This window comes from Monodelphis domestica, chromosome 3, assembly GCF_027887165.1.
Source record: "Monodelphis domestica isolate mMonDom1 chromosome 3, mMonDom1.pri, whole genome shotgun sequence".
In the NCBI taxonomy this organism is placed as follows: Eukaryota; Metazoa; Chordata; class Mammalia; order Didelphimorphia; family Didelphidae; genus Monodelphis; species Monodelphis domestica.
Window position 1 is genome coordinate 99,254,060 of NC_077229.1, and position 26,210 is coordinate 99,280,269.

The following is a 26,210-nucleotide window of genomic DNA, read 5'->3' on the forward strand; positions in this document are numbered from 1 at the left end:
CTCTCTGGCTCTAACGCAGAAATGGATAGCTTGCCGCTCCGGGTCTAGGGGCCACTTACCAAGGCCAGCGCCCGTCCAGCCCAAGACTTTGCCGTAAACATAGGGGACCTCATTCTGAGGCAGAGCAGAGAGCAAAGAGGTCTGTCCAGGGATGAGACTGGAAACCGAGGTGTGCAGCCATGAAGGAAGACTGCCGGGACCCTGCGACCCAGCCAAGGCAAGTGCCTAGAGATAGTACAATTTGGCAGCCTGTAAATCATCCTTTGCCTCCTTCTAAACAAGGATTATGCATTGTCTAGGGTCACACATCAACTTTTTGAGGCCGAAATTAAAGTCCATCTTCCAGAATCCAGGTCTGGATGCTCCTTTGCTGCTGACTTTCTATCTGAAGGTTGTGAGATATTTTAGGGATTTGAAACCTCAGGCCCTACTGAATCCACTGTACCAGAAGTGATTCCCCCAAAGCAAAAATCCAATTCTGACCCAATCAGTCCTCCAAAGCAGCGATTAAGGAAAAATGGGTTGTACCATCTTTGCAGTAGTCCTTATTCTTTTCCCCAAACCAACCACCATCTTCTAGGTACTATTCTGTATTTCTGTATTTTGACTCTTACTTGAAAAGTTCTCTTCCAACTCCTATGTAGCCTTCCTGCAGCAATCATGTTACTTTCTCCTTCCTCATTCTGAGTTTTTTGGTTGGACCCCCTCCACAGCCATATCCTTAATGGGGGTCCCATCCGTGAAGATGGCCACTCTTTACTTGCTAACTTAAAAGTTCTCAAATGTTAATTATCATGTTTCAACCTCTTTTGAACTTTCTGGCTTCCCTTTAGACCTACAAACTAAGTGTTCACTGACTCATATTTAGCTTCTAAATCTTTTCATTTCTACCAACATACCACCCCAGTTCAGGATTACCACTCATCAGACCTACTATGGTTCTCTTCAATTTGTTATCTCTTCTTTTGCCCCATATCACCTAACACCTACCCCACAGCAAAGTCTAAAGCTACTGAATCTAGTTCAAGTATTTTGTGTTTAGCTAATTTTTAAAAAAACTTCTATTTTAATGAACACAACATGCTCAAGTTATTTACTGATGAGGAAATGAAGAATAAGAACTTTTAGTGTCAGAGGCCCTGAGTTTTTTCTCCAATATAAAAGCCTTTATACAAGTAGCAATTAATGTTGCCTAGATGTATAGCATTGTAAGGTCCCAAATTCTAAAACAACCACTAGTAATATTTATAAATTCTATTTATACAACTTCCAAAATAATTTTTATTGTCAGGATTCTGTACTTTAGTTCTCCTTCTCCTGTACAGTCTTGGTACCCCGGAGTCGACCAGTACGCCGGGCAGCGATGAGACCGACCTTTCGTCCAGCTGGGGCATCTCTTCGAATGGTGGACGGTTTTCCAATATGCTGGTGATTACCTCCTCCGAAGGGATGTTCCACAGGCTATAGGGACAGAAAGGGTTCTCACATCAACAGGCATGCACGAAAACAGACTGCCTCTCTTTAATCCCAGGTTGACTAAACTCAGAGAAAAGGATGAAACATCCCATCCCACCTCACCCCCATACAAAGCTGTCAGATCCTAATATATTGGTTAGTTTTACTGAACTACTCCTCCCCATTTATTCCTTGCTATAAGGATGGTTTTTTGGCATGGGGGTAAAGGTAAAGGAAAGATCTGAAAATGACATAAAAACAAAGACAACAAAATTTTCGAAAGAAAAACTTTGTCAATTCTATAAGCTTTTACCCTCCCCACAATCTCCTTGTTTAGCTCCTGAAGATCTGAGGAGTACAGTTATTTCAGAGATGTGTAAATGGAAAACTACCTGACCAATGTCTCAAAGTAACTTAATACCTCAGATCTTAATCCAGGGCAGGCTTGACTGAATGTTTTTATGCCTTCTTTCACTTCCCCACTTACCCAGCCAAACAGGGTAGTAGTCTGAAAGACTGATGACTAGAAATATAGGTATATAACCATCAAGTCTGAACCACTAATATAAATAACATATAAAATAGATCCAGAATCTCACTCCATAGCCCAAGATACTTACATTCATGGCCACACCCCGGACTCGAGGCCAGCAGTTTCTCTTGGCCTTATATTTGTGGTAGGCACGACCTGCCTTAAGGATGGGCTTATCAATACGACCTCCACCAGCAACAACACCTATGAAACAAATGTTTAGGATCCAGTGAGGTGATGTTCTACAGGGAAATAGTGAGGATGCTTTCTATGTTCCCTGAACAACAAGATTCTACCTTTAAAATTCTGTTAGACTGGGCATTACAATAATCCTTTTAAGTCACTTTCCAAAATAAACAATTTTTGAGAATATGACCATTTCCTAACAGTTTCAGCATTTTGGTTAGTTTAGGATGTCTTGTGGGCACCCCCCCCCCAACTCTCCTGTTCCCTGGCCTGTATAATTGGGAAAAAGTTATTTTGCCTCTGAACTTCAACCTTCTAAGCTGCTATTAACAGACTAGCTCTTATTCCTATTAGCAAATATAGAAACCTGATATTTTGTGCTAAGTTTACATATAAAATTAGGAGAGTAGCAACAACAAAGGCTAAAATACCTCCCAGGACATTTGTTCAATAGATTGCCCACCAATGAATTTCAAGAGTTATGTTCACTTATAAACTTATTTGAGGTAAAAAAAAATAAATAAAGCCAGGATAGGTAGCCAAGTAGTCATTAGCACTTTACAAATATTAAGGTACCATATAAATGTGAGTTGTTGCCTGACATAGTTGTGATCCAGGCAAGTCAAAGAACCTGTCCTGGCCCTTTATTCTTTGTAAAATGGAGAGCACAGCACCTACCTCACAGGGTTGTTGTAAGGACCAATTAAGATAATGTAACATACTTTGCAAACTTTATAGATTAAAGCAGACGAAACACCTTTAAGACATGACTGAAAGGAGAGGCTTTTTAGTTGCAAGCTCCAAGTTCAAGCAAGAGTACTAAATACTATTTGGTTTTTTAAAACTCTTACCTTATGCCTTAATGTATTGATTCTAAAACAAGAGCACTAAGGGCTAGGCAATGGGGGTTAAATGACTTGACCAGGGTCACACAGGAAGTGTCAACGGATCCGATTTGAACCCAAGACCTCCATCTCCAGGCCTGGCTCTCAATCCACTGACCACCCTGCTGTCCCCCTAAACATTGTTTTACGGGGATGGCAATTCTACAATTCTCTGCAGACATTTTGGGTTTCTTTAACATTTGGCTCCATGGCAAAGCAATTAAGTACTCAACCAACTTTGACTCAGTCACTTACCAACTATGGCTCTGTTTGCAGAGGAGATCACTTTCTTAGAGCCTGAAGGTAGCTTCACCCGTGTTTTCTTGGTTTCGGGATTGTGTGAAATAACTGTAGCATAGTTTCCGGATGCACGGGCAAGCTTACCCCGGTCACCAGGCTTTTCTTCAAGACAGCACACAATAGTTCCTTCAGGCATAGTACCAACTGGGAGGACATTGCCAATGTTGAGTTGAGCTAAAGACAAAGAAAATGACATTGAATAAAAGCACCTACTATGTGGCATTATCATGTGGATAAAAAAATTCAATGGACCCATTACTCAATGAGGGAAACATACACAAACTCCTATGATAAACCTGAGGACAATGGCATAGACAATTCAATCCTAATTCAAAATCCTCGAGTCCCAGTGATTTAATCAGAGAATAGAAGCTTGACAAGATTTAGAAACAGCAAGGCCTTTTTCAAAGAATGTTTGCTAATGGATGCTAGCAAAGTTTGGCCTGAAAAATACTTTATTGGGTAATTCTACATTAGTATGAGATTTGTTTACCCAAATATCAATATATCAGATTCATTTCAGTCAAACTATTAAGGATGGACTTGAACATAATTCTTTGTGAGAAGGGGCACTTGTATATTAAAAATTGTGGATAGTGACCTCCCCATCACTGGGGTGTTTAAATCATAAGAAAATGACCAGAAAGTGCTGCAGACATGACATATACTCCAACCAGGAGATGCTCTGGATTATACAAGGTTTTATAAAATTACTCAAAACTGATCTTTTATAAGTCAAAAGGAAAACTTGCTACCAACAAAAGATACAGGTAAAACAGGTAATACACCAATAGTGCTAGAATCAGGATAGCCTGGAAAACCCTAGTTAAAATCCTACATCCAACAAGTAGCATGTGATCAGAAAGTCATATTGCCTTCTATTAAATGAATATACTATTTAGCCATTTGAATTACATCCTAGTGAAAAGTCTGTCAGGATCAGTGAACAAATATGTCAGCTATTAAAAATAAAATTGCAACTTACCTTTCTTACCACAGTATACAAACTGGCCGGTATGAATGCCTTCAGCAGCAATGAACAACTCTGTCCTCTTTTTAAATCGGTATGGATCCCTGAAAGCTACTTTTGCAAGAGGAGCCCCTCGACCTGGATCATGGATTATGTCCTGAAGGAACATAAGAATTTACTAAATCCTGTCAACTGAAGTTATCAGTTAGCAATTAGGACTCAAGTGTTTTTATAGGATCTCAAAATTGTACTGTCACAATGAAGAAATCCATCTAGCCCAACATTTTACCACAAAGGCAGGGAGAATATAATAAAAGCTAGTGAATTTAAATTCCTTCTTGAAATTTCTGGCCTCTTCCTACTCTTCCAGTTCTAACACTTCTTTCCAATATAATATCCAGAAACTGTTACAGAATTCAACCCCTCTGGCTTTTCAGTGGCTGTTCTTGGCCTGGAATTCTCTTCTTTATTAACTGGCTTCTTTTGAAGACTTAATTCGAAATTCTACCCCCTGTAAGAGAACTTTTACAGCCCACTCCTGCACCGACTGCTTTACCTTAAATTACCTCCCAATTAATGCATATAATTGTTTGCACCCGATAACTCTCCACCCGTCCCTCAGCCTCACCTTTACAATACCCTTGATGTAACCATGCCTCTCAGCGAAGTCTACGGCCCGTAGCTTGGCGGCCCCTTTTCGGTGCTTCACATGAGCTCGGAAGACGGAGCCCGCACCCTTCCTCTGACCACGAATCACCCGGCCCATCTCGCGCCGTCTGGGAAGGGAGAAAAGCAGTGAGGAAGAGGAGCCCGTGCGTCGCTTTTCTAGGGGCCCCTAGGGCCAAGCGGCCTCGCATGCCGGCTTCGGCTGCTTCGTGGAGGCAAAACGCCGCCATGTCAGTCAGGCGGAGGGAGGAGGCGCCGGGTCCGGCTCAGCGCCGTCACCAACTTGGACCCAGGAAAGCAGCGCCCAAGGAAAAATAGAAACAGAGAGTCCCCGAAACACTCGGGTCACTGCTCGAGGGAGGATGGCTCTGCGAAGACCCCGATTGAGCATGGATGGCTGAAGGCCGCAGAGAGACACAAGAGTAGGTCTTACCTGGGTTTGGACTTGCTAGAAAGAGGAAGCTAACCTCCCAGCAGCGTTATATCTTCCGGGGCGAGGCAAGGCACCGGAAAAGGAGCCAGGAGCCAACTGGCAGGGTGTAGTTGGGAGTGTTGCATCATGGGGCATGTAGTCTTCCGCAGCACAACTCAATGTCTCTATGGTGCACTTTGGGAAACGTAGCCCAAGAGGACCCCGCTAGCCTCTCCTCTTCTTGCCTCCGGGGCGTTCCGAAGCTAGCGTCCATTTCTCCAATTCGAGACTTCAGCACCCTCATTCTCCCAACCACTCCCAACTTTTGACCTCGGCGGGTGCGCACACTTTGCTGCCCGTAGTGGGGTGTCTGCCCCGGTTCTAGGTGGTTGCGAAGGTTGCCCCTCCTGGCAGGTCTGTCGCTGTTGTGGGCTTTTGTGCCCAAGGAGCCTGTAAGAATCCGGGGACGATGTCGGGAGGGAAGCTTGTCCGGGGCCGGGTTCCGCCTAGCTGCCTTGGAGGGGACGGAGCCCCATTGTGGCCACCCGTTTCTAATCTATAAGCCGTAGCCCCTTCGGCTTCCAGGACCACCGAGATGCCAACTAGGTCCTCCGCTCCGCCCAGCGCAACCCTGCTTTCCGATTGGGCGACTCCCCGGGGGCGGGAGGACGAGGTGATGTTTGGGGTCTGGATGAAATGGCTCTGTTGGGACTGGGGCAAGAGCAGTGCTTGTGCAATTGATTGGTATTGTGTCTTGTCTCTATCAGCCCCACCCTCCGTGCGGCCCCTGAGCTAAGGGTGAGTCCAGAAGGGATGGCGGTCACTGCCTTTCTCCTCCAGCCACTGCTAATGGGTATTAGATGGGGGCGTGGTGGCCTGGACCAGGTTGCTAGGCAGGCAGAGGGGCTGAATCTGTGGGGAATCCGAGGGGAACGTTCTGTTCTGGTGAAAACAGTGCTTGTTTGGAGTTTTGTGATCCAAGCAAGAGTCCAGGAACATGCAGTAAAAGGATGGGGTGAAGGGACTGTGACAGTTAATCTAAGGAAAAGGGATGTTAAAAGTTATGCTAAACTTCATGAACTTCACTCCAGTTCTTTCTCATTATCATGGATGCCTTTTTGAAACATGTCCCCAGGTTGTCTATGTTTTCCTTAAAGTACTATCATTTATCCAACATTTATCCAACTAGTCCACTCAACTAGTACAAGAGACTTAATATTCTTAACAAAATATTTGATGACGTCTTTAGCATTCTCCTTACTTACTGCTCTAGTTACTTTGCTGAAAAAGGAAATAAGATTTATCTGGAATGAACTGTTAATAAAGCATATTGGCTTTTAGTGATCATGACTTTTCTTTCTAAATGTTCTCAAACCATCCATTTAAAATGTACTCCGAATTTTTTCAGGAATAAAAGTCAGGTTCACTGATCTGTACTTTGTAGGTGTTAACTTTTTTTGTGAAAATTGGGACATTTACCTTTCTTCAGTTTTCTAACACATTTTCCATCCTACATAATCTTTTAGAAGTCACTAACCATGGCCCAGTACAGCCATCTTATAGTTCTTTTAATACCTTATGATATAGTTCATCGGGATCTGGTGATAGGAATTCATTGAAAGCAGCTTTTTGTTGTTGGACTGTTTTTTTCACTTATATTGGATATCACCTCCCTACTAACCAGTTGGGGTGATACAATGGATATTCTTGAGGGTTTCATCATAAAGTAGCTCAAATGTAGCTAGGTAGTACAATGGATGAGCACTGGACTTGGAGTCATGAAAATATGAGTTAAAATCCTGCCCTCTAATCCTTATTAGTTGTATTTTTGTTGTTCAGTTGTTTCAGTAATGTCCAACTCTTCATTACCCTTTTGGGAGTTTTCTTGGCAAAGATACTAGAGTGGTTTGCCATTTATTTCTCCAGTTTATTTTATAGATGAGGAAATTAAGGCAAACAAAATTAGTTGATTTGTCCAGAGTTACACTGCTAATAAGTGCCAGAGGCTGAATTTGAACTCATGAAACCAGAGATCTGTCCACTGCAACACCTAATTGCTCAATTATATAACTTTGGGTAAAACCCTTAACCTCATCTTTAAGTTGTAGATATAGCTTATCTAGATTTTTAACAATTTATAAGTTCTTTAAGCTATTATTGTGGTAAAGAAGGGATGTAGGCTAAGTGATCATGCAAATAGCCCAGAACTGGTTAAATGAATACCCATGGAATAGTCATGAGCATTAGGCATTAATCAAGTTGGAAGAGCTCAGGGTCTGTTATTTAACATATTTATCAGGACTTAAAGGAACAAATAGAATGCTTATAAAATTTATAGATAACAGAAAGCTGGGAGGGATAGAAAATACACTGGATCATAGAATCAGAATCCCAAAAGATATTGACAGACTTGAACATTAAGCCAAATCTAACTAAATGAATTTTAATAGGGTTTGTAAATAAAATCTTACACTAGGGTTGTTTGTTTTTAATCCTATATGAGATGATAGAATTAAGGTTGTTAGAAGAAGATATGAGGGGTTTAGTGGATATAAATTCAGTTTAAGTGACTGAGGACAACCAAAAAATCTGATATATTGTCATTTCAGTTGCATGTGACTCTTTAGGACCCCATTTGAGGTTTTCTCAGCAAAGATAATGGAGTGACTTGCCACTTTCTTTCTCCAGCTCATTTTATAGATGAAGAAGGTAAGGAAACTAGATGTGTTTTGCCAGGAGTCACCCAGGGACTAAGTGTTGAAGGGCAAATTTGAACTCAAGAAGATGTCTTCCTGATTTCAGTTTCAGCATTTTATCTACTACACCACCTACCCACCTTGATATTATATTAGGCAACATTAAAGAAAATACAGTATCCAGGACTAGGGAAATAATAGTTTCATTATATACTGCCCTCATTGGACCACATCTGAAGTATAATATTCAGTTCTTGTCAAATTTTAGGAAGGAAGATGATAATCTGGAAAATGTTGAAAGGTGATGGGATGAAGAAAGGTTTCAGATTTATACCATATAAAGATTCATTGAAGGCAGCAGGTATATGATAGCTATCTTCAGTTATGTGAAGGGCTATTATGTGGAAGAGAAATTAGATTTATTCTCTTTGGCTCCAGAGGGCAGAGCCAGAAGGAATGAGAAAAAATTAAAAAAAGGATAAATTAGGCCTGAAGTCAGGAAAACCTCTATACCAACTCTGTGAGGTAGGTGCTATTGTTATGAGGATAAACATGAGATTATATCTGGAAAGTGCTTTGCAAATGCTGTGGCAGATTTTTGGAAGAATGTAGATGAAAGTTATACAAGATCAGGCATGGCTGGTTTATAATCTGTGAAGATCGCAACCAATCAATAAGAATACAGATCTGCTGAATATTTTTTATATGTCATATATGTGTATGTTGTTTCTTTCAATAAAGGGTACTCTTTGGGATTCCCCCCTATGTAAAGAGAACCCTCTCCCCATGGGTCATCTGACCTGCGTCCCTGCACTGCATGACTAGACATCATGTGAATACTCCAAACATAGGTCACAGGTGATGTGTCTGGCCTAAAGAAAGGATAAAAGAGGGGGTGCGTGTCCTCTATTTCCTTGGACAGCTGTGGTGGAGGAAACTTTAACACCTCCTAGGCAGTGTCATTGCTGCTGTTTTCTGAGCATCACTCCCCAAGCAGGGAATACAGGAGCTCTCTTGGCTCTTCCTCCAGACCTATACATGTCTGTATGCTGATCATGTCTGAGACCACATTGCCCACAATGATAAGCTCCATTGAGTCCTTTCTAAAGTTGTCACTCACTCCCCAGCCCAGGATGAAATCCACTTTCTATCTCCTGATGCCACTGAGCCAACCATAACCCTGACTTTGGCACCAAAAGTCTATGAATAATGCTCCAACCTCAGGTCCTGTCTTGATAGGAAAGATGCCACATGTGCAAGTGATTGTTTAGAATGTACTATCAGTTCATCTCCAACTAATCTTCCAACTAAACCTTCCCCTGCAGTCTCATCCTCTGTAGCCATCATCCAAATTATCCCATTAGGTATGCTAAATACTACTTTGAGTTCCAGCCCTTCTTTGTGAAAATCTCCTTTGGATGCAGTTATTTTGATTGAAGACATTGTTCTTGATCTAGGTTTGAAAGCTATAGTTTTCTTTCTCTAGAAATTCTGCAAGTCCAAAGGACAAAACTACTGTATTCTGTAAGATACAATGTTATAATATGGACTGATAGATCATTTGTTTATGTAGTTTATTGAAACCAAAATAATATACTTTGAATTGACTTAATTGGAAGATTTTTTCAGGTTGTTTAAATCTCCAAAGAATGCAAATAGAATATTTTAGAGCAAATTTTTATATTTTTAAAATATATTATATATATATTTATATAATATATAATACTTATATATTATATATAATATAATAATATAATAATAATATAAAATATAATAATAAATATATATTATATAAAAACCAAAATTTTTATAGAGGCGGCCAGTTCACTGTCCCTCAGACGGTTGAAGGGCCACACTATTAAAAAAAAAATCCTGTCATACCTTTCACAGGCCCATCACCTCCACCACTAAACTGGGCAGCAGTATACACAGTGCAGAATCCCCTCTCCCAGATTGCCGCTTACCATGCTGATGTCTTCCATTGTGCAGCCACATAATCCTTAGAGTGGTGCCTCGTTCTCATTCAGTTACTCTCAGAACAAGGCGCCACACAAAGGATTATGTCATCAGAAGTAGTACTGTTCGTGAGCAATGCCTCACTTTTTGGTGTCACCACATACAGTGCTCCTCTCACTGACCACCAGTGAAAAAGGTGCCCCTTCCAGAACTGTGGTGGGGGCTGGAAAAAATGGCCTCAGGGGGCCGTAGTTTGGGGACCCCGGTTTTAGAGTAGCTCTCTTGAAGAAAAAAAACAGTTTACTCAACAGGAATAATTACAATATTCTAAATGAATCCTCATGTTGTATAGCCTTTATTTTACATGACTACTGCTGTATAGCTTTTCCCTCTTACTACCATATGCCAAATATTATGGGTTTTTTCTTGTTTCTTAATGCTTGAATTATATTAAAGGGTTCTAAAGATGGGGGAGGGGGAAGAATGTGAACTCTTTAAAAAAAAAATTAAGATATTTTTCCATGGTTACATGATTCATTTTCTCTCCCCACTCCAGGAGCTCATAAGCAATTCCACTGGATTATACATGTAGTATCACTTGATACCTATTTCCATATTATTCATTTTTGTAGTAGAATCTTTTAAAACCAAAACATCAAATCATATACTGTGGCATTTAAAAGAGTGGGAGCCATAAACTGTAAGAGTTAAAATGGTTGTGAACATAAACTGTAATAATTAAAATAGTGGGTGAGGTTCGTAAACTGTAGTGAGTAAAATAGTGGAAGATATAATTGTGATAGATATAAGAGTGAGTGAGTAAATTTGTGACCGCAGGAAATATGTTTTCACTACAGTGTCTTGTTTTAAATCAAATATTTAAGGTGGTCACCAGGGAAATATTCCCAATTATGAAATATATCCAAGTCAACTGGGTTTTATAGAGAATTTTAATTAATAATACAATGAGGAATTAAAGAAAGAGAGAAAGAGAGAAAAAGGGGAATAATGAGAAAGGGATAAGCCGGCCCTGGCCAGTCCTGGCCAACCCAGGCCTAAGCCCTAAGAGAAAAGATCAGTCAGTCAGTTATCACTCACCATAAGATCTGTTCAAGCAAGGATTCAGGGGGACAGAGTCTCCCCAGAGGGAGATCCAGCCAGAGTCAACCTCCCTTGAGAGACCTCCTTAGAGATTGTCCTTCAAGAGATTCCTTCTCAAGAGATTTTCCTTAGAGCCTGTATCTCAAGAGCCTTCTTCTCAAGTGATTCTCCAACAGTCTCTCCTTTTTCTTATATAGCGGGTTTTCTCCTATGTTACCTCCCTTCTATCTACCAATCACTGTAGACGTTTTACAAAGGACAGCCCATTCTGAATTCACACCTGAGCCTTTTAGTAATCCACACCTGAGTAGATTAGAATCTCTGTGTAAGTTTTTTCCTCTTTGCTCCTTTTAAGTTCACAAGTTGCCTGACCTTTATAGGTACTTAGCACCCCTTTGTAATAATTCTAAAAATAGGCATGGCTTAAGTATGGGTGTAAGCATTTCTCATTGTTCAGCAAGGAGTTTTCTCCCCTAAAGCAGTCCTAAGTAGGGGTGGAGTAGAGGTCCTCCCATTTCTGATCCAAGTAGAGTTCTCACATTTTAGATCTAAGTAGCTTTAAAATGTTTAAAATGGGGAATGGTCTTAACCAAATGTTCTAAGGTAGAGTCTGAGAATCTTTTAACATTCACAAGTCTGAGAAATTTCAAGATTCACAATACCCCTACAAACAGGTGATAAATTATATATTTTTCTTTTGTGTTTCTACTCCCAATGGTTCTTTCTCTCGATGTGGATAGCATTCTTTGTCATAAGTCCCTTGGGATTGTCCTGGATCATTGCATTGCTACTAGTAGCAAAGACAATTACATTTGCTCACCCCCACAATATTGCACTTACTGTGTACAATGTTCTCATGGTTCTGCTCATTTAACTCCACATCAGTTCATGGAAGTCTTTCAAGTTCATATATGAATCAAGCAGTTCATTAGAATGTTAACTCTTTGAGGGCAGGGACTATATCATTTTTATCTAACACAGTGCTTGACACAGACATTTAATAAATGTTTGTTGAATTATCAACATCATCATCATCATCATCATCATCTTTCTGCTAAACCTATCACTCTTCTAAATTTCCCTGTTTCTGTTGAGAGCTCTACCTTGTTTCTAGTCATTCAGGTTCCCAACCTTGGATCCATCCTTGACTTTTTCCTCCTTCTTCCAATATAGACAGTCAGTTGTCCAGTCTGTCTCTTCAACTTTCTGGATCTCCTGCAATTTTTCCCTCATAGCTGCACCTCGTTAACGGGCTTATCTCTCACCTGGATTATTGTAATAGCCCATATGTGATTTCCTCCCTTCTCCCCTCTCCCCTCTTCTATATCTTTCTAAAATATCTTTCTACAGCATAGCTTTTATCATGCCACCTCCTTCCCCCAGTCTTCAGAAGTTTACTATTGCTTCTACCATAAAACCCAAATTACCCAGCCTGGCAGAATCTGGATCTAACCTACTTTTCTGGCCCTGATTCACATTATTTACCTTCATGCACAACGAACAGTAGCTGTTCCTGAATTTAGGCATTTGCACAAGCCATTTCTGGAGTTTGGCAATCATACCTTCTTCATTTCAGCCTTCAAGAATCTTTGTCATTCAAGAATAAACCCAGATTTCATCTCCTCTCCTCTGTGATGCCTTTCCTGGTTCTTTTTCTCTTAAAAATTTCCTTGTACTTACCCCGCCCCCCATAAACATATAACTTAATATATATACATAATACTTATTCTATATATAAATATACACAATATTTCTATACACATATGATATTACCTAGAACCAGTGGTGTGTTGGAGCCAGCTAATTTTGAGTGCAAGCATTTATACCTTAGAAATTAGCAAATGCTAGACTGAAATCAGAGCTTGATTTATTGTTTTGTGAATTGTCTAGACTTAAGAAAGTGATGTAAAAAATGTTAATAATTTAGAGGAAACATTGAAGTCCTACATGCTTCTTTTTGGAGAGCTAATTGTTAAGTATTTAATCAGCATGCCCTGGCCTTGAACTACTTTGATTTTTATCTAGAGACAGTGTTGTATAATGGATAGAGTGTTGGCTTTGTAGCTAGGAAGAACTAGGTTCAGATCTTGCTTCTATTCTGTATTCTCTGTGGGATTATGAACAAATAACTTTCCTTCTCTATCATGTTTCCTCATCTGTAAAATTGGCTGATATTAACTGTGGTACATGCTCCATAGAGCTGTTGGGGGGCTTAAAGGGAGTGTTTTATGGAACATGCTTTGCAAACTTCAAAGCAATCAATCAGCAAGCATTTGTTAAGCCTTTACTGTGTGCCACATACAGCTACATACTAAGGATATAAAGAGGGGGTAAAAATGGACCCTGTCTTTAAGGGGCAGAGGAATAAATAAAAATAAAGCCGGGGAGGCTGCTTGTAAATAAGTGGTGATTTACTTGAGGAATAGGACAGCTACTTGAGAAGGGGAAGGCTCAAACAGCTGGGGTATATTGGGTAGGTTTCCTACAGAATGTAACATTTGAGTTGAGTCAAAAGAAAGCAGGACATTTGAGAAGAGATGAGGAAGGAAAGGAGGTAAAGAGGGAGAGCATATAAGGCAATGAGGAATAGTCAATGCAGAAATAGATGGGAGACAGAGCACTGCCTAAATGTCAGTTATCTTCCTTTGTTTCATAAATACATAAAACAGTGTCTTGCACATAGTAGATCCTTAATATATGTTTGTTGTGCTAGACAGAACTGTGATTTGGGGGTTAGTGGAGCATGGTTTCCTGGTGGTAGAGAATCTCACATATAGAAAGCCTCAGGCAGTGCATGTCCATGGGCACACTCAGTACTTGAAGAGCCTTGACAACTGTGAGTGTCAGGGAGAGAACTAGGGAATGCCAAGCTAGTAAAGGAGCCAGAGGGCAGGACTCATTTTCCTCCCATTTCTTTTTATTTCTCCAGCTCTACCTTCCTTCTAGCTTTCTACTAAGCCCCACAAGAATAGCCTGGGAGACCAAAGGATGGCTACCAAGCTCTTGCCAACAGGGCCTCAGGTGAGTTGTATGGAATTTCTGAGACTCTTGCTATAGTTTCTCTGGCCTTTGTCCTTTCCCTTTGCCTAGATGTCTTTACCCAGGAAATCTTACTCCGGGGGGCTGAATCTTAGTGCCCTTCCCTGAGAGCAAATGCTTCCATATTGGTGTATTCTCAACATGGAGAAGGGGAATGGCTCTTCTCTGTAACTTCTCCCCACTCTTCCCAAAGATTATTATTTACACACACCTCCTTCCCCTCAGAACTCAGTGGATCTGTCTGTGATTGTAATAGGACTGTTGTTTTCAGGCATCAGTGACTTTTGAGGATGTGGCTGTGTACCTCACCCAAGAGGAGTGGGGCCATCTGGGCCCTGCACAGAGGGGCCTCTACAGGGATGTGATGTTGGAGAATTATGGCAACGTGGTCTCGCTGGGTAAGGACTTTCCCCAGAACTTATATCTGAGACTGTTGGCTTTCTTTTTGCTCAATAAATGGATTTAATGGGTTCCAATGAATTATGTTTAGAGCCACAGTTTAGTTTTCTGGCAAAAATTGATAATGGCTGTGATTCAGAGGGCTACTGGAATCTATGGAAAAGAATCCACTTCAATCCATAATGGATTCCACTTCATTAAGTATTTATGTGCCTTCTGTATGTAGAGCTCTGTGCTTAGCTCTGGAGGGCATATAGTTTACTTATTTTTCTGTTTTTAAACCTTACCTTCTATCTTAGAATCAATTCTGAGTCAGAAGAGTGGCAAGGGCAGGCAATTGGGATTAAATGATTTGCCCAGCTAGGAAATACCCGAGGTCAAATTTGAACCCAAGTCCTCCCAATTCCAAATTTGGCTTTGTATCCACTGTACTACCTAGGTGTCCCAGCATGATAATAGTTTAGAGAAGACATAATCTATGAGAAGCTCAGGGCATCTAGTAAAGGACTATGACCTATACACATAAATAATGTTATACAGATAGTGTTATATAAGTCAACCGCTCTTTGAGATGAAGGAGCCTTACTAAATAATACTAAGACTGGACTCCTAGATTCTTAGGTATTTGGGAGGTTAATAGAGAAATAGAGAGTACAATGTAAGCTTGAGGTCAGGAATTGCTTTTTGCTTTATGTCACCAGCCCCTCCTATAGTCTCAGTACCTAATAGGTGATTAATAAATGCTTGTTGAATTGAATTACAATGAGATCATATAAGTATTTTGAAAATGCAAACCTTAAAGTTTATGTAAATGTGAGCTACAATTATTGCCATTTTTATCATTATTCCTAATCCTACCTGGCTTTGGTGATAGAACATTTCTGCTTTTTATTTCCAGGAGACAGGTGTGTCTATGCACAAGTTAAAACACACAGCTCTCACCAAATCTACATTTTAATTTTCCTATAAGCAATATATGTAGCAGTGGCCCAGCTTTGACAACCCAGGTTCTAGATTTTTTCTTAGAGGTAGAAGTTTCCAGACCTTTCAAAGAGAGTATATTTCTGTGCCCACCTCATCAACTCTTTGAATCCCTACCTCTCCTCTGAGAAACACAAAACTCTTTCAGAGAATGCATAGGTCTTCCTAGTGTGACTTACATGGATACTGTTTACTTGTCTGTCCATCCCCTGCAGATTCAGTGGCTAATACAGAACTGAGGGCAGTTCTTTGTACACAGAATTGATCTCACTTTCTTCTTCACAAGTAGGATTTCCAGTGTCCAAACCTGATGTGATCTTACAGCTGGAACAAAAAGGAGAACCATGGTTCCTGGGCATGCAGGACACTGAAGGTAGAGAGATCTTAAGAAGTGAATAACAATTTTTGTTTCGCTCAGTCATTAAATATATATTAGTTAAGATTATTTCCTATATACTTCATTAAAAGGGATCCTAGAATTCCTTTCTGTGCAATTCAATTCAGGAAATTCGTATTGCCTGCCTACTCTGTCCTAGGCATTGTGCCACATGCTGGGGATGCTAAAATAAGGAAAAGACAGTCTTTGTTCTCAAGGAGCTTACAATTTAATGGGGAAGACAAAATGGAAACAAATATATACAAAGAAGGTCTATGTAGGATAAATAGAAAATAATTAACAATTGGAAGGCACTGGAATTAAGAGATATTGAAAAAGGCTTCTTGTAGGAGACCAGATTTTATTGAAACTTAAAGCTAGGGAGGTTTGTAGTTGGAATGGAAGAGGGAGAGTATTCCAGGCATAGGATTCAGCCAGAGAAAATGCCTATTGTCAAGAGATGGCATGTCTTGTTTATGATCCAGTGTCCCTGGATCAAAGAAAGCATGTCAGAGAGAACAGTGTACGCATCTTGAAAAGGTACAAGGCAGTCCTGTTATAAAGAGTTTCAAATGCCAATTAGAGTATTTTATATTTGCTCCTGGAGGTAATAGGGAGCTACTGGAATTTATCAAGTGTGGTGAGGGTGACATGATCAAACTTGAGTTTTAGGAAATTCACTTTAGTGACTGAATGGAGGATAGATTGGAGTGGGGAGAGACTTGAAGCAGGAAGCTCCACCAGCAGCTATTGCAGTGGTCCAGATGTGAGATGATGAGAGCCTCAATCAGAGTAGTAGAAGTGTCAGAAGAGAGAAGGAGGTATATTTAAGAGATGATGCAAAAGTAAAATTGGTGGGTACTGGCAATAGTTTGAATATGAGGTGAGGTAGGGAGAGAAAGATGGTGAAATCTCCTTCTGTGCCCACAAGGGGCTCAGTATAATAACCAACTGCATCACCCACAGCTAGGTATGAACTCTGTCAATGATGAAGATGATGATGATGATGATGTGAACTAATGGTTAAGCCAAAGACCATGCTGTGAATTTATCAGATTGGCTCTTTGTTGCTCAAAAGTTACATGCAGAAAGACTGAAGAGCTCTTCTGCCTGTGCTGACACCTCTGGGTCCCAGAATCTAGGGACACAACTACCATTGGAATATTAACTGACTGGAAAATGTAAAGATGCTATTTGAAACTGGCTACCATGACTGCAGAACCCTAAGCACCTTTTATACAACAAAAAAATGTGATTTAGTACTAACATATCAGTCAGTTTATAGAACTAAAAAATTACTCTGGAGATCAAGCATTACAGTATAGGCAAATGTTTCATTTTAAATTTAATTTTCAGTTCTAAATTATTTTCCTTTCTCATCCATTGAGAAATAAAGAAAACTAAAACCCATTACAAACATATATAGTCATGCAAAACAAATCCCTCCATTAAACCATGTCCAAAAAGAAAAAAAAAGAGAAAGAAAGAAAGAAAGAAAGAAAGAAAGAAAGAAAGAAAGAAAGAAAGAAAGAAAGAAAGAAAGAAAGAAAGAAAGAAAGAAAGAAAGAAAGAAAGAAAGAAAGAAAGAAAGAAAGAAAGAAAGAGGAAGGGAAGGAGGGAGGGAGGAAGGAAGGAAGAGAAAGAAAGAAAGAAAGAAAGAAAGAAAGAAAGAAAGAAAGAAAGAAAGAAAGAAAGAAAGAAAGAAAGAAAGAAAGAAAGAAAGAAAGAAAGAAAGAAAGAAAGAAAGAAAGAAAGAAAGAAAGAAAGAAAGAAAGAAAGAAAGAAAGAAAGAAAGAAAGAAGGAAAGAAGGAAAGAAGGAAAGAGGAAGGAAGGAAGGAAGGAATATATGTCTTCTCTCTGTGAGCTTCAGTTTAGTTATCTGTAAAAAGAGGGGTAGGTACTATATTTTCAGAAGTCTCTTGCCTGGCTGGAACTTAGATATTATAACCATGCCAGGAGCTAACAACAATCTTGCTCTAGTCTCATTTGTTTTCACATGTGTAAGGAGTGTAAGTTGTTATCCAGCTCCAACAATCTTTACTTAGATTCCTCTGGAAAAGGCAGATATTTGTGGGGTTCAAAAACACTGTTTTTGTTGCCTGGCTAGTAACAAAGTATATAAAAATATTTATCCACATTATTTTGTTCTCTCTCTTTGGTAAAAGGGTGCATTTCTTTCATATCTCAGGCCTAGATCCTTGAAAGCTTCAAGGTCACCCAACACCACCAAGGATCAATCTCCTCAGAACTCACCATCTCACTCTGTAGATTCCTTTTTATTACCACTCAAAGGAATTTTTATCTAACTTACCTTTTCCATGTAAGGTTTGTATCCAGCAGGAAAATAATCTTTACCTTCTTCTCTGTATCTCCTAATCAACTTTCATTTGGCATTCCTCCCTCCAGGTCACAGCATTTTTTGGTAGCATTCCTATGTTATTTCAGGTGATACAAACACTTCGTCTTAAAATTTTTTTTCAACGTTTTACTCACAAGAATATGAATTTAATTTTTATGATGACTTTTGCCAATTCATTAGAACACTTAAAAAACAAAAAACAAAAAATTTTGTGAATCCCTTTCCCCTATGATACTAGTTATTAGTTTTCATTGAATGAGAAGATTCATAACTGGCTTTGACCCCCAGCAATAACTTCAGTTCCCCTGGGTTTCCTGGTCCATAGGTTGTACACCACTCATTGTCCCAGCTATCTAACACTAAATTCTTCTTGCATTATCTTTTTTTCTGGTCTTCATACCTAGTTTAGTTTTTACCATATATGGTTTTAAGGTTTTACTTGTTAAAAAATTAAGATGATAGTAATGATTGTTTTAATTTATATAATTATTTTAAAATTTACAAAGTGCTGTCTTCACAAAACCTTGTTTGGCTTAGTAGTGTAAGTATTATCCCCATTTCACAGATGAGGCTTGGAGAAGTGAGGTGATGTGTCCAGGATCACATAGCTAGCAGATGTTTGAGCCATAATAGAAAATTGGGTTCTCACCTTTAAGCTAACACTTTCTGGTGTACCTGGTAGCCTCTCCAAACTAATGCTTTCGTTATCTAGAAACCACACATGCTTATCTGTAGCATACCAGGCATGTTAGCATCTTGGAAGTATGATTGATGTATTGATATTGTATACTATGTATTCATTTACCAGACTCATGGTCAGATCACTTAATGATCATTGTATGGAAAGCAATAGTCCAAAGGACAGGCGAGTTCCTGGGCGGGGCATTGCTGGTCACAGTGTCCTAGCTCATGCTTTGTCAGACCACCTTCCTTTCCAAAGCGCATGTTGGATTAATCTCTGCCTCTTTGATTTCGTGATTATCAATTCAACCGATGTTAATACCTATATCATGTCATGTACTCATTAATCGCCTCCCACTTCACATTCCTAAAATCTCCAATAAAAGTTGGGGAAACATGTTCGAGCCAGTCTCTTACATCTCTTGCCTTGCCTCTCTTGCCCTTGCCCTTGCCCTCCCTCTTGCCTCTTACATCTCTTGATCTTGGTCTTGCCTATATTGCTCCTCATGTCTGCTTGATTTGTCTCCAATCTCAAACCCAACACTGTCCTCTCAGGTGGTGTTAGTGTCGTAATTAAAATAGTTGAAGCCATAAACTAGTGATTAAAATAGTGGATGACTTAAATTGTAGTAGATATAAGAGTGGATGAGTAAATTGTGACCACAGAAAATATGGTTCAAGACAGTGTCTTGTTTTAAATTAAATATAAGGTGGTCGCCAGGGAAAAATTCCCAATTATTAAATATACCCAAGTCAGCTGGGTTTTATAGAGATTTTAATTAATACAAATGTGAAATTAAAGAAAAGGAGAGAAAGAGAGAAAAAGGGAATAATGAGAAAAGGATAGGCCAGCCCAGGGCAGCCCTGGCCAACCCAGGCCTAAGCCTTAAGAGAAAGATCAGTCAGTCCTTAATCACTCACCACAAGATCTGTCCAAGCAAGGATTCTAGTGACACCAGGCTAGCTTCATCTCAGCTGACTCCACCAGCTCAATCCTGAATCTGAATGAATCAGAATCCCCCTTCAGCTCTATCTGAGCTCCTATTTAAAGGGAATTTTCTCCTATGTCACCTCCCCTAAATTCTTACATCTACCAATCACAGTAGACGTTTTTTCAAAGGACAGACCATTCTTAATTCACACCTAAGTCTAAACTTTTGAGTAATTCACACCTGAGTAGACTAGAATCTCTGAGTAAGTTCTCACCTCTTTGCTCCTTGTAAGTTCACAAGTTGCCTGACCTTTATAGGTACTTAGCACCCTTTTGTATTAGTTCTAAAAATAGGCACATCTTAAGAACTTTTTGTCTTATTATAAGTTGGGTTTAAATACTTTTCATTGTTCAGCAAAGAGTTTACAACTTTATCTTCCCCTAAAGTATGTTTAAGTAGGGGTGGAGTAGAGGTCTTCACATTCCTGATCTAAGTAGAAGTCTCACATTCCTGATCTAAGTTCCTTCATTGTTTAAAATGGGGAATGGTCTTAACCCAACCTTATTAAGTAGGGTCTGAGAATTTTTAAGGTTCACATTAGTCACTTAGTCAGGTTGTGGGTGGTGATCTGAGAAGAAGAATGGAGGCTGGAGGAATATGGATTAATAGATTATAGATAGAGGGAGAAACGCCGGAATAAAGAATCAGAGACAAGAAGTTAAAACATGTGGGGATTAGCGAGCTCCATTAATACCTCTCTAGAAGAAGATAACAAGTAGAGAAATTATAAGTAGGAGAAACAAGAGAACATGTGGGGAGCTGAGCCATATAGTCAAAAGATTAATGGGAGATATGTGGGGCAACTGTGTTGTGCGAATCAAGCAGACATGAGGAGCAATATAGGCAAGACCAAGATCAAGAGATGTAAGAGGCAAGAGGGAGGGCAAGGGCAAGGGCAAGAGATGTAAGAGACTGGCTTGCACATGTTTCCCCAACTTTTATTGGAGATTTTAGGAATGTGAAGTGGGAGGCAATTAATGAATACATGACATGACATAGGTATTAACATCGGTTGAATTGATAATCACGAAATCAAAGAGGCAGAGATTAATCCAACATGCGCTTTGGAAAGGAAGGTGGTCTGACAAAGCATGAGCTAGGACACTGTGACCAGCAATGCCCCGCCCAGGAATTCGCCTGTCCTTTGGACTGTTGCTTTCCATACAATGATCATTAAGTGATCTGACCATGAGTCTGGTAAATGAATACATAGTATACAATATCAATACATCAATCATACTTCCAAGATGCTAACACGCCTGGTATGCTACATTATCCCAGTCTAATGCTATGCTTTACCAAATTATAGATAATTTGACTAACAGATCCAGTTTTTCAGTGTGTTTAATTTGATTTAATATTTACTGTTCATTCTCATTTATTTAGTCATATGGCCTTTAACTGTTCTTTTCTTCTTATTATTCAGTATTGAATTTCTACTCACAATTATTAGCATTTTACTTTATTATTGAACACTGTCAGCGAGGTATGTAAAAACTCAGGGGGAAAAATTGGATAAATTGGGGGAGATAACCTTTGGGATTGTTTTAGGCGCAGCTTAAAATTCTTCTTCACTTGCCTTCTCTCACATGGCAATTGTGAGAAAAGTGGGAAAAGGTTTTCTCTTCTATGTTTTCCTGGTCTTCTACCCTATTGAGTTCTTATTAATAGGTCCAACTCAGTTATATTTAAAAAGCTTTTAGCTGTATGGGCATATTTTTATATTAATTCCCCATTTTGTCCTAGCATTCAATTAATTTCTTCCATAGTATTCAGAAGGAGGGTTGTATCAATATAGATTCGATGTTATTTAATACTCATCTTTCACTACTACATAGTGCCTTTTGGCATTTCATTGATTAACATATTTTTATTGAGGATCTAGTAGTAAGCATGTGCATAATTATTTAACATCCTATCTCAGATATCCAGAACACAGTTTGGAAGATTTTCCTTGTATACTTCCTTCACAGTTTTTCTTAACCTACTCCTTACCTGGGAACTTACTTTCCCTATCTCCAGCCAACCTCATTGTTTTTCTATTCTCTATTCCAAATAATATTATTTTTCATTCCTTCATCATCAATTGTTTTATTATTCCCTGATTACTCTCACTCTCTCTTTCCCTCCCTCCTTCTCTTTTCTTCTCTCCCTCTCCTTCTTCTCCTCTCCTCTCCCTTTCCTTCTCCCTCCCTCTCCTCTTTATGAGATGTCCTCTGTAATGATTATTTGGGGATGGTATTAGTTGGTCTAGAAGGAGGCTACTATTTGTGAACAGATGAGTAAGGAAAGGTAGAAGTCTAGGTGGAGTGACTCTTACTGTGTTCCCTCACTCTCTCTTCCTGGGCTGTGGTACAGAGGCTATAACTCAGGAAAATGTGGTTCCCCAGTGGTAAGTAGGTGAAGGGTAGTCTCCCCTATAGGATGATGGAAGGGGTATCCCCAAAATACCTGAGTACTAATTGGCCAGGAAGACAAGCCTCCCCTTTTTCTGCTGACTTAGCAGGGGAGGGGTCCTGACCAGCATTTAGCAATGGCTGATCAGTAACCTCAGAGAGTAGCTCCCTCAAAGCTCCTTTGAATAAATCCCTTCTTAAAATCTGACTGCATTTGAATAGATTTAATAAATGCAGGATATTTGGAAGTGGAGGGTTGGTTTGAGGGTAGCAGTATACCTAATTTCTAAGTCCCACTGAGGTCCTTCATTCTTACAGCTTCAGAGCAAGATCAGAATTTCTCCTCCCCTCCCCACTATATCAAGCTAAATTAAATACTTATGGTGTCAAGGTAAAAGTAAGGGCAGGTGCAATAGACTGAGAGAGGGTCCGGAGAATTCAAGGTCCCTCACAGTTCCGAAGAGACCAGAATCTCTCTGTTGATGTTATTAGAGATAATAGGACGTAGTAACACTCTTCTGGAGAAATCCCAGGGCTATTCACTTGGATATCCTTCAGTTGGTTCTTGACAAATCTCTAGCAAGGTAAAACGCTTCACCTTGAGATCCAATCTCAAAAATCCAGAGTTTCTCTTGGAGCTCTTTCAGGTCATTGTTCTTTTCCTATGATCCTCTGCTACCAATTGTCTTTGCCCATCAATCATGTCTTCTTCCAGTGTTCCATCTTTATCTTTGCACACTGCTCTTAAATCTCTCATTCTCTTGGTGTGGCTCTCCAATAGTACCTGCCACTCCTCTTTCTTTCTGCTTCTATACTTTTTCCCAATTGTGATGCTGATATTTAGATCTGAAACTATCATGTTTTTCTAGGGGATAATTCTTTTGGGTTGTTTTGTTTCTTTCTCAGTTATTTTCTGTTTCCCTAAATAAAAGTGACACTTGCTTTGCTTTTTTATTATTATTATTTCAGACTGTGAGACCAGGACTGAGATCAAGAAATTGTTTCCTGAGCAAAAAATTCCAGAGGGAATGCAATTCCACTATATGATATTGAAAAGATTTACAGAGAATAGTCTCCAGAAACATGAGCTGAGAAAACCTTGGGAACCTGAGGGAAAATTAAAGACACATTGGGGAAGACACTTAGAGGGGAAAATGAAGAAATATCTTTACCATGAAAGAGATTTTAGAGCAGTAAAAATGATACCCAAGAAAATGCCCACAATGCAGAGTAGCAAGGAATGTAATAAACTTGAAAGAAGTTTCAGGCTGACCTCAAATCCTGTCATACATCAGAGAATTAATATAAGAGAGAACCCCTGTAAATTAAATGTATATGAGAAATCAAAGTTTAAGCAGAATTCAGTCCTTACTGAAAATCAAAAAATGTTCTCTAGAGAGAGGCCCTGTGAGTGCAATGAATGTAGAAAAAGCTTCAGTGTACATTCATCTTTTATTCAACATTGTAAAATCTATACTGTGGAGAAACCCTATGAGTGTAATGAATGTGGGAAAAGCTTCAATCAGAGCTCTCACATTACTGATCACCAGAGAATTCACACTGGAGAGAAACCCTATGAATGTAATGAATGTGGGAAAACCTTCAGTCAGAGCTCTAACCTTATTCATCATCAAATAATTCACACTGGAGAAAAACCTTACACTTGTAATGAATGTGGAAAAGCTTTCAGTTACCACTCAGTGCTTATTCAACATCATAAAATTCATATTGGAGAAAAACCCTATATATGTAATGATTGTGGAAAAGCTTTTATCCAGCACTCTAATTTGATTCAGCATCAGAGGAGTCACACTGGAGAGAGACCCTATGAATGTAATCAATGTGGGAAAGCCTTTGGTGCACGTTCATCTTTTATTCAACATTGCAAAATTCACACTGGAGAAAAACCCTATGAGTGCAATGGATGTGGGAAAGCCTTTGGTGCCCGCTCGTCCTTTATTCAACATTGTAAAATTCACACTGGTGAGAAACCCTATAAATGTAATGAATGTGGGAAAGCCTTCAGTGCCCAGTCATCCTTTATTCAACACTGTAAAATTCACACTGGTGAGAAACCTTATAGATGTAATGAATGTGGGAAAATGTTTAGTGCTTGCTCATCCTTTAATCGACATAAGAGAACACACAAGGAAGAAAAATCCCATGAGCAAAATGAACATGAAAAACCCTATGAATGTAGTGAATGTGGGAAAACCTTTAGCTCACGATCATCTTTTATTCAGCATTGTAAAATCCATACTGGAGAGAAACCCTTTGAATGTAATGAATGTGGGAAAACTTTCAGTCAGAGTTCTAACCTTATTGATCATCAGAGAATTCATACTGGAGAGAAGCCCTATGAATGTAATGAATGTGGCAAAGCCTTCAGTCAACGATCTAGCCTTATTCGACATCATAAAATACACACTGGAGAGAAACATTATGAATGTAGTGAATGTGGGAAAGCCTTCATTCAGAGCTCCAATCTTATTAAACATCAGAGAATTCACACTGGAGAGAAACCCTATGAGTGTAATGACTGTGGGAAAGCTTTTAGTGACCGTTCATCTTTTATTCAGCACCGAAAAATTCATACAGGAGAAAAACCCTTTGAGTGTAATGTATGTAGTAAGTCCTTTATTCTGAGCTCTAATCTTATTAAACATCAGAGAATTCACACAGGAGAGAAACCTTATGAGTGTAATGAATGTAGGAAAACTTTTCGTGCACGCTCAACTCTTATTCAGCATCAGAGAATTCACACTGGAGAGAAACCCTATGGGTGTAATGACTGTGGGAAAGCCTTCAGTCAACACTCTAATCTTATTCAGCATCAGCGAAGTCATATTGGTGATAAGCCATGTGACAAAACTCTCACTCAATGACTTTTGTTCTGAAAATTCAGCTCTTGAAGAGGTTTATTCACTTCTCAAAAATTTCTCCACAAATTTGATATACTGCCATTCTGTGACAGTAGTGTGGCTGTATTGTATCTGTGGTCTGAATTCCAAAGCATGTGTGCCTTTTCAGAGTTTCTAAGGGTGGCTTTCTGCTATAGCCCTCATAGATTTAACCATTGATTTTCTCTTTTATCTAAAAAAAAATTAAACATATAAAAGTAATATTAAAATTGTTCAACTTATGCAAATACTCTAAAGATGCTATTTTAAAGCAAACATTAAAAATAATAATATTTTCTAAGCTTTAGTCATAGTCCTTTTTCCCTTTATCCCTGTGTGACCAAACCAGGGCCCAAAGTCTATATTACTTTTTGCCTAAGGATATTCTCTTGTCCCTAAATCCTGGACTCTTTCGGTGTATAATACATATATCATATGATAGCTATATTTCTTCACTTTATGCTATATCAAATAGACTTATTGAATTTTTAAATTATTTAAAAAGGTATGTTGAATAATTTAAAATTTTTTGGATTTTGTAAATTTTCTCTTCCATATTTTCAAACCCAGGTTCTCATTCTAATTTCTTCATTTTCTTGGTTTCCTTAATTATTACTATTCCTAGTTTTATTAATGCCTTTTATTTCTAGATCAGATTCATTTCTGAATAAATACTTCTCTCCTTCTACTACCCAGGAAGCCTTCCTGTTGTGACAGGGAATTTATTTATTTATTTATTTATTTATTTATTTGCCTTGAGTCTCTCTCTCTCTCTTTTTAAATATTATTTAATTAATTTTGAATATTTTTTCATGGTTACAGGACTTGTAGCATACCAGGTATATTAGCATCATGGAAGTATTATTGATATATTGATATTGTATCCTATGTATTCATTTACCAGACTCATGGGCATGTTACTTATTGA

General features: G+C 39.1%; 1 protein-coding gene and 1 pseudogene across 1 annotated transcript; one reads left to right on the forward strand and one right to left on the reverse strand.

Annotated features, from left to right (window-relative positions):
* Window positions 1–1,239: 1,239 nt before the first annotated feature.
* RPL8 (ribosomal protein L8) lies at window positions 1,240–6,038 on the reverse strand. Its single transcript, XM_001363997.4, has 6 exons — window positions 5,427–6,038; window positions 4,956–5,103; window positions 4,343–4,484; window positions 3,313–3,531; window positions 2,076–2,191; window positions 1,240–1,461 (listed from the first exon to the last, which is right to left on the reverse strand). Exons 2-6 carry the CDS (start codon window positions 5,091–5,093, stop codon window positions 1,303–1,305), a joined length of 774 nt encoding a protein of 257 aa, XP_001364034.1. The 5' UTR covers window positions 5,094–5,103; window positions 5,427–6,038; the 3' UTR covers window positions 1,240–1,302.
* Window positions 6,039–6,083: 45 nt separating this feature from the next.
* The window catches only part of LOC103102244 (zinc finger protein 420-like), an 81,325-nt pseudogene continuing 61,198 nt past the window's right edge, over window positions 6,084–26,210 (forward strand).